The sequence below is a fragment of the Musa acuminata genome, chromosome BXJ2-9 (assembly GCF_036884655.1).
Source record: "Musa acuminata AAA Group cultivar baxijiao chromosome BXJ2-9, Cavendish_Baxijiao_AAA, whole genome shotgun sequence".
NCBI classification, from domain to species: domain Eukaryota; kingdom Viridiplantae; phylum Streptophyta; class Magnoliopsida; order Zingiberales; family Musaceae; genus Musa; species Musa acuminata.
In genome coordinates, this window is record NC_088346.1 from 4,057,254 (window position 1) to 4,072,230 (window position 14,977).

A 14,977-nucleotide genomic window follows, 5' to 3' on the forward strand; every position below is an offset into this window, starting at 1 on the left:
AAAAAAGGTTAAGAAATTAAACAGAAACATAAGATATATCTGAAGACATGGAAAAACAAAAGGCTAATAAATAAACTCCAATAACTTAATACACTATGCATTGAAGAAAAAGAAAACAGCAACAGGGGAACACTGATTATTATTATTATTTTCTTTTGGTTATTTGTTTTGTTTAAGATTTAGGAACCAAATTGCAGCTGGAATTACTTCATATGAAAATTCATGTTCTTATTTAAAGACTCAAAAAATTAGCAACTACCGAATTATTGAAGAAGACAGACAAACTGCAACAAATCATCCCCCACATGACCAGTGGACTTCCTACGAGAGCAGGCAAATCAGGGAAAACACTACATCAAAAAGACTTGATACTGCTTACCTGAAAACATGCCATGCGTCACCATCCGCATGATTCGGTGCTTGTGATGCGAATGATGAAATGCCCCGTCTACCTAATAAACCTGTAGACAAAGGAACTATCAAAGAGGACAAAGTTAGGTCTCATGTCACTGCATTACTTAAGTGAGACGTCTTCCCTTGACAAGCATGATGTGAATAAAAATCCTAATGCTCACAAGCAGCCAATGGACTTCCACCGACCATTGAACCAAACCTCATATTCCACTAATCATGCATGCCCATGCCCACCATTATATATCTAACTGGCACGAGGACACTACATCCGGACACAATCTCACTTTTAATAGTAACAAACTTCAGAATACTTGCATAGAACAATCAGTCCATCTAGTATATCTACCAAAACCAGAAATTGATGATCAAACACCTCTGCTGCTCTGAAGTGTTCTTGCAGAATGCACACCTCAAGAAAGAAATATATGTGGCGGGTATAGGTCAACCTAGAGCTTCAATATAGAAATTGAAGCACCTTTTTGCAAGCAGAAATTTTCTAGATAACTTGCAAATGTATTATTCTAAAGGAACTGAAACCACAAGATTGCAGGAAGAGACATGACATAATTGGCTCAGAAAAACATCTGCCATGATGACAAAAGGTTGCCCTATATTCACCTGAAGAAACAAAGAGTTGACATCAAATCCAACCTAAATGGAGACAAGATAGAAGTGCCATATGCATTGCACAGAAAGGCCACTCATCTTTGCAACCACTGCCTAGGCTTTTATATTAATTCAACAGGTCACTGGATTTGTGGCTAATTTATATCAAGTGGAAAATAGAACAATGGCAGAAAAGAATATGATTATAATGGTTTGTCCTAATGATATTGCCATATGTAGCAATAGGAGGTCACTACAACAATATTAGACTGACTTGTGCATAGGGATGTTGCTGAAAGAATTCTTTTACTAACTCAAACCAGTTTTCACAAGACTCAAGATGGAGTTCTGTGTCAAGCCTTTGGAAAACATTTCCCATCCTCAGTGCCTCTAACCTCTCAACTCATAGACAGAACCAACATTGACATACCTCTAAGGCACCAACCTTAAATGAATAATTATAGGACTATTTTAGGAACACCTTCCGATCAAGGAACAACTAACAAATTCATAATCAGGTAACTGATATATCGCATTGTAGTTAACATCAGAAGCTGCATAAGTATACAGCCCATCAGATCATTTACTCTAGCAAATTCATCAATACAAATCCAACATTTTGTAATGACTAATCTACAAACAGTTGTCCCTTACTGAACTCAGACAATCCATTTTAAAGAGATGACACAATTGTAACATCATTTTAATCATGAACTGCCTCACCGTGGCACAGGCAGATGCTGCAAAAATTGCACATGACACAGTAGTACACTCACCTATGGTGTGCCATGTCATTTCTGTTACTGGTCCATGCAGAACTTGAATCTTACATTGAACAGGCTGATACCACACCCTATGACAATTTCTCAGAGAGCACCTACTGCATATGGGGCAGCACAACAAGGTTGATCCTTGACTTAAAATACAGCAAAAATTAGATGATATGGCTTCATCACACCAACCAACAGTTGAGTCTGTTTTCGAAAAACAGAAGAAAAGATTCATCTCCTAGAAACCATTTCCAGTGCATATAAATTCTTGAAAAAAGAAATTGGATCGATGCATCCAATTAAGTTATTATTTTGTTAAGGCCATTTTCTACACTCAAACAAAAGACAAACCATTGACACATCATGACCCCTTAATCATGCCAATCATAAAATCCTTCTTTTAGCTCATCTGTTCTATGATCCAAGACCTGATGTGAAATTAAAGAAACCAAGAAAAATTTAGAAAAGGAAACTTAACTGCCTCATTGAACTGAAAACGGAAACCAAATTGTAGACAATTGATCAAAATTTTAATAAAATAACAACCACAATGGTAAGCACATCTTCTTTGACATGCAGCCCACCTGCCTTCTCAGCTCAAATTTGTAACATCACAGTATCTTTGAAAGGAACTCCTTCACTAGCCACAATCAAATGCTACCAACATTAAAAAATGAAAGGGGAAAATAAGCACTAAACTGCAAGATTCACAAAAAGAATAAAAAATAAAATGGAATACAAGAGAATAGATGAAAATTGAAGAAAGTAAACAATACTAGTCCAGACTGCAGCACAATATACTAACTTGCGACCTGTTTTTCTTTTTTTTACTGAATGGAGAATTTCGTAAGAGACAAACTATTGGTCCAGAGAAACATTTTATCCATATTAATACCATTGATTGCATAATGAATCCTAATTGTCACTCCCTTGCTTTAGAAATCATCCTCTTCAGAATCTAAAGAGCTACTCTATAGAGTATAATCTTTTTGTGTTACCTTCATTTGCACTCTTTCATGTAGATGCACTTGACCCTAGTATCGGCTACTTGGATGTTCCTTGAAACATCAAGGAGACAGATGACATGAATTCATCCATTGGCCAATTGATATCTTCTTATCATATATGATCATGTTATTTCTAAATACAATTCATCAGTCCAACAGAAACATTTAAGGTCTAATCGGCTGGTCAGAACTGATACGTAGATCCACAGAGCAAATATAGCTGATACACAAGGAAGATGCTGGTACATTAGCAACATGTCTACATAGACAAAATCTATGAGAAGCAGCTCTTACAAAAAATCTGACAATGAAGGGCTTTCAGCAAGCTTATGGAATCTAATTCAGACTGCATGATGCATCCAAAAACCAGGCTCTCTTTGTGGTCAAATGAGATATGAGATCATAAACTTCATCAATATACAATTTGTGCTGCTTTCTTTCAGAATTCTAGTGAACCACAACATAAGACATCTTACAGGTTAGTACTAAAAATAATACTAACCTGGTATGACTCTGAACAGATTCCCTCATAGATAGACGTAAAACACATACTAAAACCTCAATCTTCCTTCGCATTTTTTCTTCTTGATGGTCTACAAAGCATTTGCTATTTGAAAAAACCGACAAAATATCCAAGGATCCTCAAGAGCTTATAAATAAAAAACGTTATACTTGACGCATGTCCAATTACCAAGAAACTGATCGTTTGAACTTGCATCTGCTATCATGGATAACATGGGTTATTGTTCAAAACAATGTACTTATTTCTGTTGCTTAAGCAAGCCCAAGAATTGTTCATGATTCTTGGCAACTGATATGTGATGATCAGCTATAAGATTTCTTTAACACTGACCAGCCAAAAAATTAAAATTCTCCATCACACATCATTACTGAGCAAATAGTCTACATCAAAGGTGAAAAGAATAAATCATATGTCTATCAATAGAATGCTTAATAATACACAATCAATCCATCAAAACATATAATATTACATTACATTCATAATGTGTACACCCAGTTGCAACTTGCAACTGACTTACAACAACATGCTTATTGCACTATAGTACAATTTGATTAACCTATGATAAAGACAATTGCTGAGTCATCATTTTCATTAAATTGTGCAATAAATTAAATATTGCTAACTAGCTATAGCTCAAATTACATGCAGCATAAGCAGGGAAACAACATGGCAAGTGCACTTGAGATTACCGAAGGGAGCCAAGAAGAGCCCAAGCCACCTATAACTATAAATAGTTAAATATAAAGGAATGAAACATCCAGTCAAAATTAAATTATGTTTACCTTTTAGCTTCTCATCATCTGGGTTCACAGTTGCAGTAGAACATGAGTGTGCTTGTGTGAGTAAGAGTAAGTTCACAACTCAAATTTCTGACTTTGGAGATTCAGGTTTTGCCAACACCTAGAAGGATAGACTGATTAAGCAATTATGAAATCTCAATTAGATCATAAATATAGATCTATTCAGAAAGGAATACCTCAGCAAACCGAATCTGGCGATGTCGTGGTTTCGAAGGTTTAATAGTTGTTTCTTGAATCACATCAATTGAGGATACATGCAAGGTTTGTTTCCTAGGATGAAGTTGAATGCCTAGTAATGACTGGGGAGCTGGATTTTTTGATGCAACAGAAGGCAATGTACGAGAGAGCCAGGACTCAGATGGTGATTTAGGCAATGGTGGAGGCAGGAGTGACTGCAAAGGATTTTGGTTACTCTTCAGATTTGGTGGATCACTATCTTTGTAACCATGTTTGAGGTCAGTATCACCATTTATATACCCATGATTCAATTTTTTTAAAGTGAAAGGTAAAACAGGCTCAGCAACATTGCAGACTTCCGGATGCAATGCATCCCTTTCATGAACTTTGGCAACTAAACTTTCTTCCATTCTCTTACTTTCTGTACCAACCTCACCGGAGCTCGTCATACTTCTAGTGTCTTTGACAGTATTGAAAGAACTTGACTTTGAATCTGAAGATCCCAGCCTATTCTCTACATCCACATAAAGAGTTTTCTCCAGTGCAGGGCTCATGGTGCCTGAACCCAATCGGCTGCTATGATTTATTTCCCAGTGGACCTCAACGACTTTCTCACCCACATCAGAACCATCAGCCTTACTACTCTTGCTTTCTCTGCTTACAACTCCAAGAGGACCCTTCTCTTCATGAAGTGATGTTGGAGGGCCTTCACTCTGATAAGGAGATGTTACTGAATGTTGATAGGGAGAGGAGCCATCAGGTGTCAGGGAATCGGATTCACTCCTGAATCTACTCAGTTCTGCCACTTGTGCTTGATGTTCCTGCTCCAATTTGTGCCTAAAAACAGCTCCCCATGAAGGCTAAACATGAAAATGGCAAAATCACAATGATTAATAATAGGTGAAAAAAAATTCAAAAGAAATCCCATATATATACTAATAATTTACCTCCTCTTCAACTCGACTATGAGACAAGGGATGCATGTTTCTTATCTGGGGGTTTCCAGTTCTCCCCCTTGGTGGCCTGCGCAGGTGTCGTTGTACCTTCATAACTGGAACAGGATTTAGAAGACAAAAGGAACTCTTTAAACAAAACTTTGGAAGCAAACCACAAGCTTTCGATGACAAATTGCCAGCATCCTGATAGTATTCCTCATCTTCCTCATCATCATCATAGCTATCCACTTGTTCTAGCTCCTTAGCATAATGCGGTACGTAATCAGGCTTGTTCTGGTAAGGAATAGGAGCAGGCCTCCTATTATCGCTAATTAGGACCCTATCGGCAGGCTTTATAGCCTCTCGTGGAGGGGCAGTTGCTTTCCTGAAGGCGTACTGAGGTGATTCGCAAGCCATGGCCTGGGCAGCGGGCAAGAACCTCTCCAACATGAAGTCCCGGACTGGGGGGTCCTTCGGAAACCTGCCTGAGAGCTTGGCTGCTTCTGGGACTCCACTGAGGCCACTGACACTGCAATTCATGAACATGGAGTCGGTTCGTGATAGCGTATCAAGCGCATCGGAGAAGGCATCATTGTCATCGTCATATTCTTCTACTTCTTCTTCGCGGTTGTCCACCGCCAGAACGGGCTGGTGTTCTGGCTTCTTCCCTACCTTCTCTTCCTTGTCCACATTCTCTCCCTCTACAATCTTAGGATCGTCTTTAGGGGACTCGGAGGATCTGGCAGTGACATAATCAGAGGCAAAGGTCACAGCTTTACGAGTTCGGACGCTATTGCCAGGCGGCGGCTTTGGCGCCACCAGAGGTTTCACATTGGAGGAGCGAACCGACCCGTCCTTGGGCTGGCCGGGCGTCTGTTCCCAGACGAAGGGGACGACGCCAGGGACACGCACGGGGCCCGACTTCAAATCCGACTTATAGAAAGGCAACGACGACCTTCTCGGCGGCGGAGGCCGTTGATCGCCCTCCTCCCCATTGGATACGGGCGGAGTCGGAGAAGACGCCGCCACCGCTCCCGCTGAGAATCTCCGGACGGAGAGGAGCGGGGCATCCAAGTCGATCTTCTTGTCCTCCATCAGATTCTTCAGCATCTCTACGCAACGACCGGTATCCGAACCCTAATCCTTCTCCACCCTATCGATCCTACCCCAACAGAGCGGCCAAACTATCACCAAATCATTCCGCTGTTTCAAGGAAACCGTCCGCTAGATCAGATAACCTTTGCAATCGTCTAAAACATCAAAAATTCCTTCCCCAAATCTCAAACATACATCAAAAGAAACAAAAGAAAAAAGACGAAAGGGGAGAAGGAATCGTTCAGGACTCGACAACGAGGGGGAAAGAAAAGAAAAGGAGAAGGGAAAGGGGGCGAGGAATTGTTTGAGATGGAAGCGAAATATGGGCTTTCTTCTCTCCCACCTCTTCCTTATACGAGACACGTCGAGAACGAGCAAGCCGAAAGCGCTGCCGGTAGAAATCGAGGAAGTGAGCGATCTACTGTGAAGTGTTCGTGGAACTAATCGTAAACTTCTGGTAGCGATGAAGACGACCGCCCCACTACTCCGTTTCCCACATTTCTATCCCCAAACCCTTCTCAGCCTACGTGGCTCTCCTCTGGTGCCACCGCTGAGGGTGAATTACTGTCGGTGGATTCCACAGGACGTGCGTTAGCTGCCTTTCCTTTTTCGTGCCACGAATGGTTTGGCTTCAAGAATATAGTCTTCGGATCGTGTGTCAGCATGTTGCTTAAGAAGTTAACTAGTGTCATTAATTATTGGTCAAAGATTAACGTAGCCAAGTGCATTCTTGCTTAATAATTAAACCGTATACCAATATGTCTCGAACCCGATTTAGTATTTGTATTTAATCTAATAAATGAATACCTTAATCTAGATTAAATTAAATCATGATATTATAATAAATCCGATATGCTGAGAAGGTGCATATGAGCTAATGATAGAAGGGCAATTAAAGGAGCACATCACGCGGACCTCGGCGTCGGATGAAGCAATCGTGTCATCGTATAGTTACTCTTGTCGGTCGCGGGCTGCTGGTCACCGTTGACCGTTGACAATTAATAGTTCTCAGGTTTACGTGTTTGCCTACCGTGGTTGGGTCAACCTCAGGAGCCTTACCCAAACGTCTCAGCCCGGACCACGTGCTATTGGGTCGAACCGTGTTCCGGGTCGAAGAACGCGGTGGCATCACAAGATTCGGCCCACGCATCTCAAAGCATGATCAGATCATAATTTAACGTAGCGTTTGTCGATCACGTACGGTTAAAACAGAGCCTTTCACTCATCATTTACTGTGTCTCGGCAGGGGTTCGACGAATTGGTTTGGCCACATCCATGGGACCAAAAGCACAAGCTGTATTTGTCATGGTGGCTGAGTTGGCCGACGTTGCTCCACATATCGACTCGAGCCAGTCCATTTGCCGGCACGTTTTGCGGTCCTCATGCGGTCGCTTTGCGGTCCTCACGGTGGCTGCCGACCATGTTCAGCATGCAGACGCAGCAAGCGACGTGAGCGGTCTTCGTCCGCGCACCATTGTAGACTGGTCAGAGGAGGTTTATCCCGGACTCGCACTAACCGATGAATGCAGAAGAACAGTCACGAAGCTCATCCTTCCAACTATGAAACCATGAAAAGGATTACCTCTCTCGCATCCATTTCTTTCCTTTCTGGCTTCCTTTCTCTGCTTTCTACTGCACTGAATCGTAGACGGAGTTATAGGGCAGTCGAGAAGGAAGGGGCGAGGAGAGTACACACTGAGATGGTCACGAGGGACGCCATCAGGTGCTGCGTCTCCTGCATCCTCCCATGCGGCACGCTCGACGTGATTCGGATCGTGCACGTGAGCGGCCGCGTGTAGGAGATCAGCGGCGCGGTTACCGCAGGTGACATCATGCAGGCGTTCCCGAAGTAATGTTCTCCGGAAGCCGCCGCTCTCGGCGTTATTGGGCGGCGTCGAAGCACCGAAAGTCATGACACTGCCGCCGAATGCTGATCTCGAGAGAGGGAAGATATACTTTCTCGTGCCTGTGGCGTTGCCGGCGCCGGAGAAGGCCCGGTCTGATGCAACGGCGACGAGGAGGAGGAGGAAGAAAGAGGAGAGAGTAATGTGACTGCAACCGATACGGCCGTGCTTCTTAACGAGAGGTATCTGTCGGAGATCCTTTCGGAGAAGGTGTCGAGCTATCGGGACTTGCGGCGAGGAAGAGCTGGGATGTGGCGACTGCACTTGGCCAGCGTCTCTGAGGGTTCAAATGAGCTCTAAACATGCCGCTCTCTTGCTTAATTTCTTATCTCTCTTTCATCAAGCGTTTTTTGGGCTTCTTCATGAGGTGATAGTTGTCCATAGAAAGATACACTTACTCGGCTTCTCTTACGTTCGTCTTTCGTTCCCATCTCCTTCATGGATGACCGACATGAACGATCAATTGCTTTGACAGTAAAGGCAATTAGAAGACCCAAACTAGCCCGGTAAAAGCGTGTCCAAGCAGTTGCTTATGTCAGAATGAATGTGGATAATGTAAGAACTCATTAACTACCATTTATAACAGATGGCAGCAGTTGCTCACGTGCGGTCTCAGAACGGTGGGGCCCGCTGGTCCTTGATGTCCCGTGTCTCGTCTCTCTTCGGTGGCTTTCCGCGCCTTTCCCTCCTGCGGTGTCGTCCGCGACCCCAAAACAAGCCGACGACCGGACCAAACGCCCACCCCCTTCACCAACCCCATAACCCACCCACAACGAACGGCGAGAAAGTAACAGCTCAAGCCCCTCCACCTTCTCTCCGTGCGTGCGCGTGGCGACAGGCGACGCAACCGAGGCTCTCGAGTTCATCTAACCCCCAGTTTCCGACTCTACCCCCTCCGTCTCCTGCGTCGTCGACGCTCTTCCCTCCCGTCTCCTTCCCCTTCTTCCGGGGGTAATTGCGTAATCTTGTACGCCACCGCCTGTCCCCGGTGTGCCTCGTCCTTATCCCCTCCTCTCCGCGACCGAAAAATAATTCTTCCGTCCCCCGCCCGCCCGCCCCTCTCCATTATTTCCCCCGTCAACGACACCCGCGCCCGCCCCCCAAAACCAACGGCGGTGATGCCCCGTCGCCACGATGGACCCCGCGCCCCGTCCATCACTGACGCCATCCCCTCACACGTCGGCGCACGCGTCTCGCCCCCCGGCGACTTCCAACCCCCCCTTTCCTCGCATGCCCCTCACGTGCCACCCCTCGCCAGCCGGCGTCCCCTTCTCGCCGCTCTCTCTCACCCCCTCTTTTATTTCGCCCCCTTTCCCCCTCCTCTCTTTCCGTCGACAACACGACAAGGGAGGGGGAGAGAAAAATAGAGAAGGCCAGGGATTAGGGCTGGATCTGAGGTAGATTTGGGTGATCGATGATGATGGAGGGGAGGGAGACGGCACCGTCGCGGCCGCCGAACCCGGCGCTGCCGTACCGGGAGGACTGCTGGAGCGAGGGCGAAACATCGGAGCTGGTGGACGCCTGGGGCGACCGCTACCTAGAGCTCAACCGCGGCAACCTCCGCCAGAAGCATTGGCAGGAGGTCGCTGACGCTGTCAACTCTCGCCGCGGCGCGTCCGGCCGCCGCCCGCCGCGCACCGACGTCCAGTGCAAGAATCGGATCGACACCCTCAAGAAAAAGTACAAGATCGAGAAGGCCCGGATCGTCACCGGAGGGGGCCTCGCTGCCGCCGCCAGCCAGTGGCCCTTCTTCTCCCGCCTTGACACCCTCATCGGATCGTCAGCCGCTGCCGCCGCTGCGCTGGCGAAGAAGCCTTCCCGCTCGCCTCCGCTAGCCGTGCCACTCCCCTACCACCGCAAGGGTTTCCCCTTGCCGGTTGCTGCCGCCGCGGCCGTCCGGCCGTTGGACCTGAGGGAGAAGCGCCCGGCGGCCACTGCCTTCTCCGTGGACGACTCGATCTTTCGGCGGGCGGCCGCTGCTGCAGCAGCGGCAGAAGATGATGACGATGACGAGGACGACGATATGGGGTCGCCTTCTGGTTCGTCATCCAGGTCTGCACGGGGTTGGAGAAGGGCTCGGGACAAGGAGGGAGATGGAATCCGTGAGCTGGCGAGGGCGATAGAAAGGTTCGCTGAGATGTATGAGAGGGTGGAGGGTGCGAAGCAGCGGCAGATGATGGAGCTGGAGAAGAAGCGGATGGAGTTCTCCAAGGAGCTGGAGTTCCAGCGGATGCAGATCTTTATGGATTCACAGGTCCAGCTTGCAAAGATTAAGCGTGCTAAGCGATCAGATACTGGTAACCCAGCTGGATCTTTCCTCTTCTTACCCTGTTTCCATTCTTGCTTGTTTGATTGCTAGGGTAGATCGTGAATCAATTTTGTTTTTTTTTCGCTAATTAAGAGTATTTTCTTATTCCATTTCTCTTTTGATCCTCTAATTGTCGTTTGTGTCAAGACACATTAGTTATATGTGAAGGTTGTCTACGGATGAGTTTGGGATGGAGCTATTATGGAAAGAAGACCACTTGATGCATATTGATTGGCTTTCCTTTTAGCCTTATGTTCGTTTTGTATCCATGATATCTTCATATATAATTCATTAAGTTAGCAACTTAAGCCCCTCGACTCACCTTTTAGCATGAGTGTAACAGGATTGAACTTATCACAATTTAGCATATGATGTCATAAGATATCTAGTTTTAAGTAAGCTCTCATTTGATCTTATGAAATATGTAGTATCCTCTAGCAATCTGATATTGTCGGTCAGAGCTAGGAGGAATCGAAAGATAAGGCAACAATGTAAAGGAGTGACGAAATTCATGGACAATCTGATTTAGCATATTGTCTTTTCTTCTTGTTTGGAGCTGAGAATGGTGTGAGTGAGAGGTTAAAGTTACTCAGAATGACTTTAGAAGACAACAGACCCACATTATTTACTTGTTCTTAGGCTGGATAAGAGATTATAAAGTTCCAAGTCGGAATGGCAGAACAGCATTTGTATGTAGAAATGTTTTACTTCAGTTTTATAACTGCAGACTTGATTTATTCATGCCATTATGCTGCATAAGCACTCTTAGAAGAGCATTTGATAATTCAAATGTCATGTTTGCTGGTCTCTACGAACTGAGCTTTTTTATTTGCAAAAAATGACAGAGCAAAGAGATAAATAGTCGGCTACAATTTGTTAAATACACCATAGTAAGAAGTACATGGTTGTTGTTGATGTGCTTAATCATATCAACATATTTCTAGCTTCCTTCCATCTGACGAGCTAAACAAAACTGGAGTGTATTTCCAGCTAAATTTTTTCAGTGCCTACCTTGGTCTCTGATTGCCAATCTCTTTAGTAACATGTAGATGATGGATGTCAGATAGAACTGGATTGTGATAAAAAAAATGAACTATAGGAAAAGAAGAAGCTAAGATTCATCAAGTTTGCTATCTTAAATGAATTTTCCCCTCATATTTTTCTGAGACATGTATATGTATGTTCTATGAGGAGGCATGATTAGGTTTGTCCAATTTGGAACCAATGATAATAAAATGGCTTCAAGACCAATATAATTTACATTCACACCAACAGTATTGCTGTATATGCTTATGAGGAATTGTCTGATTAATTAGTTTAAAGTCCATCTGCATTGGATGAGAAAAATATTGAAATTTGCATATCAGGTTAAGCCTGAGTAGGACTATGAAGGTCTGTTATTTCTGTTGATGAATTGATCTGTCATGGGCCAACCTGAAATAGTGCATTTTGAGTGAATAACTGGAGGCACCCTGCACTTCTTTCAGCTTATCTCCTTGATTTTTGGCCACGACATTGTTCTTCAAGTGTTTATATTTAGATTTTTTTTTGGATTTTTTTGCTATTATAAATCCTCTTATGTTTTGGTTTAGACTATGCAATCAACACAGTAAACAGTTTACTAAATGTGTCAACTGGCTCCCAGTTGGTTTAACTGCATTCAATAATTGAATTCTTAGGACTTGAAATTAGAATAGTTGCTTTTCTGAGTTGTATCTGCTTCTTGTCATGCCTTCACTATGTGGCAAATTCTATTAATCAGATCAATAGGATGCTTTTATAGAACTTCTTCCTAGATTGCCAATATTAGCTCCACTTCTTGAATGCAAGTTTGTGCAACTCTCCTTTTCTTGTTATAATCCTAACCAAGAGCCAAAACTGCTGGTATCTAGCTTGTTTTAGATGTATTCATCTAAAACCTCATAATATAAACATGACTTTCAACACAGACTAGTTCATGATGGATGTGGTTCTGTGCTGAATACCTGTTCCTGCAATGTTCCTCCTAATGTAGGCATACTGTGAAGTGGTTCTAGGGTTCTAGCCTTACGAAGCAATAATAACTCATTATTTAATAATGTAGCATTGTTATTTCTACCATGCTTTCACAATACCCATTTACTTTTGTAGAGGTTTCTTACTTTGGAATATTTTCATGGTTTTCAATTTCAAGGTTCGTTATACCATAGTGTACCGCCCGGTATACGTGGTACATACCGGTCTGATAGAGGGCTGGTATAGGTGGTACATACTGATCTGTTAATACATTTCATTGTACAGTGTGTCGATACCTTGGTATAGGTTGGTATGTATTGTACCAATGGTTGGTCGGTACATTGGTGTGAACCAGCAAGGCAGACCGTACTTAATTTCATATTCATCACAAAAGTTTTGTGAAGCCAAATAATACAATAGCCAGCAATAGCTTTGTGGAGCTAAACAATATAATAAGTCTCTTGCTATGATTTAGAGGGATAGGTTCAGTTAGCCCTATACTTTTCGCCACTGCTCCATAAAACTATTGTCAACTTGTATTTGAATTTTTGTCCATGCACTGCCTGCATCTTAGCTGTAGCATTTCCTTTACTGATCAGTGTGATATTTGGAAATCACAAAATTGAACATGTCTCTTATTTTCTCATTCTAAGTTATATGATATTTTGTATATCTATATGTTGGGGGAGTTGTCCTCTGTTAAGGACATGTTGATGACTTTTATTTATCAGTCTAGCTCACTTTAGTAAACAAATCACCTTACTTTATTTTGTGTCCATAGATTCTTATAATATTTAGATAAATCGTTCCTGCTGTTGTAATGTATGTATCTCGGATACAACACATTTGAGAAGACATCATTCTTACTCTCTTAGTAGCTATGGTTCTTTATGATTGTTGACTCAAACCAAACGTTTCTGCAAGATCTCGAGTAACAGAATGTATAATATTAATTCCCCATGCTGTTGCTTGCCAAAGAACGGTGTCGTGCTTTGCAGGCAGCTTATTCTGCCTCCAAGAGAGAGCTGGATTCCAAATTCGAAAAATCCTAGTTTTTTCTTGTAATTGTCAAAATTTTGTCATACAATGTTGAGAAAAGTATATTGTTTTCCTGATGTTGAGAGAAATAAGACAGAACATTGTTGTACCATGTCTTTTAATGATTTAGATTGTTATGATTACTGATTAAAGTCCGAGCTCTCATTGATTTTCCTTTCTTGTAATTCTGCTTGACCAGCGGTTCTGATCTGATATTTCTTGTACTTCTCATGTTGCAGACGGTTACATGTAGATCGCAGTCAGTGAGTTGTGCCACTACTTGGATGCATGCCGAACCCATGCAACTCCATCTTCATCCTGAATTGGATGACACGTTTGACATAACACTACCAGTATTCCTAAAGAGTTAGTAGCTGGTTCTGTAAGTTGACATGACACCATTGTGTTTTGTTTGTGGGCCCAAATATCAGTGACTCTAAAACCCTTTCATTAGTTAGGTGGCAGAAGAGGTAGAAGTTGATGCATTGTGAAACATTGTGTCTGTCGAGATTCCAGAACATAAATATTCTTATTCGCATGATTGCATGGGGTTATGAACACAAAGCTCGTCATCGTTGCTCGCTCGATGCTGCTTTTACACCAATCTGGCTGTGAGTCATCTACATCTCAACGTATTCTTCTTCTTGTTCCTTTCTTGTTTTTGGATGAACAATCGAGGAATTCCTTCAGTTTTGATACTAAGACATAGTATGATGTGTCTAGTTATGTTCATGTTATCGTTGGTCTCGACTGTTTGAATTAATGATTGCAGCAAGGCCACAAAATATAACTACTAATATAATTGCTCTTCTTTCATGCACTGATCCCGTTCGAGCTAAAGTAGTGGGAGCAACATGCACCTGCACTTATTTTACGTCAATCATGTACCTATTGTGTGCTTCTCTCTCTCTCTCTCTCTCTCTCTCTCTCTCTTGACTAAACAAAATGCTGTTGCAGCAATTCCCGGGGAAAAGCAAAACTCATGTGGAATGCTGTCCTCGACCTTTTATTTAGAGCCACATATCATCAATATCTAAAGTTTGGTGGAATCACCTATCCATCCATCATAATGAGACAACATGGGTTTGGCCATATCTCTCTGGCTACACCTGTTTTGTCTGAGCCTTCTGCATCACACATCGAGAAACATTTTCTATTGAAGTTTCCATTTCCTAATCTGGTGGGAAGAAAAGTTGTCTTCCGCTGCTATCTTTTCCGTGCAATTAGAATAACCAAGTGGCACAACAAGTGCAATCAATAGATGCTTCGGTGGAGACCATGCTGCAGAGGGTGCTTGTCAACGTTGCCTGCCTTCTGCAAGTATAAAGACCAAAAAAAGCTGGCTTTGCCTTCATATATTTAATTCCTTTGGTGCATCTGCAAGCCTTGAAATAGAGACATTAAA

The 14,977-nt window shown here is 43.1% G+C and overlaps 2 protein-coding genes and 1 pseudogene across 6 annotated transcripts; 2 read left to right on the forward strand and 1 right to left on the reverse strand.

The window, feature by feature from the left end:
• Positions 1 to 2,026: 2,026 nt before the first annotated feature.
• On the reverse strand, positions 2,027 to 6,818 carry LOC135622631 (uncharacterized). 5 transcript variants are annotated; one of them, XR_010491129.1, is made up of 5 exons: positions 5,245 to 6,818; positions 4,297 to 5,157; positions 4,103 to 4,220; positions 2,375 to 2,430; positions 2,027 to 2,218 (listed from the first exon to the last, which is right to left on the reverse strand). XR_010491129.1 is itself a non-coding variant. In XM_065124642.1 (3 exons), exons 1-3 carry the CDS (start codon positions 6,340 to 6,342, stop codon positions 4,182 to 4,184), a joined length of 1,998 nt encoding a protein of 665 aa, XP_064980714.1. In that variant the 5' UTR covers positions 6,343 to 6,818; the 3' UTR covers positions 3,767 to 4,181. The 5 variants fall into 5 exon arrangements, 1 of the variants encoding a protein (XP_064980714.1); XR_010491128.1 differs by having other exon boundaries at positions 2,027 to 2,430; XR_010491126.1 differs by lacking the exons at positions 2,027 to 2,218; positions 2,375 to 2,430 and adding an exon at positions 3,767 to 4,038.
• Positions 6,819 to 7,585: 767 nt separating this feature from the next.
• On the forward strand, positions 7,586 to 8,780 carry LOC135622636 (uncharacterized; annotated as a pseudogene).
• Positions 8,781 to 9,285: 505 nt separating this feature from the next.
• On the forward strand, positions 9,286 to 14,113 carry LOC135622635 (trihelix transcription factor ENAP1-like). Its single transcript, XM_065124649.1, has 2 exons — positions 9,286 to 10,528; positions 13,812 to 14,113. Exons 1-2 carry the CDS (start codon positions 9,646 to 9,648, stop codon positions 13,823 to 13,825), a joined length of 897 nt encoding a protein of 298 aa, XP_064980721.1. The 5' UTR covers positions 9,286 to 9,645; the 3' UTR covers positions 13,826 to 14,113.
• Positions 14,114 to 14,977: the final 864 nt, after the last annotated feature.

What these genes read in the sequence shown, in the direction of transcription:
- LOC135622635 (XM_065124649.1), top strand. Translation starts at nt 9,646, where the DNA reads ATGATGATGGAGGGGAGGGAGACGGCACCGTCGCGGCCGCCGAACCCG.
- LOC135622631 (XM_065124642.1), bottom strand. Translation starts at nt 6,342, where the DNA reads ATGCTGAAGAATCTGATGGAGGACAAGAAGATCGACTTGGATGCCCCG. An exon ending in ATAGTCGAGTTGAAGAGGAG is followed by an intron (nt 5,158 to 5,244) that starts GTAAATTATTAG and finishes TTTCATGTTTAG; the next exon opens with CCTTCATGGGGAGCTGTTTT. An exon ending in GCCAGATTCGGTTTGCTGAG is followed by an intron (nt 4,221 to 4,296) that starts GTATTCCTTTCT and finishes CTATCCTTCTAG; the next exon opens with GTGTTGGCAAAACCTGAATC.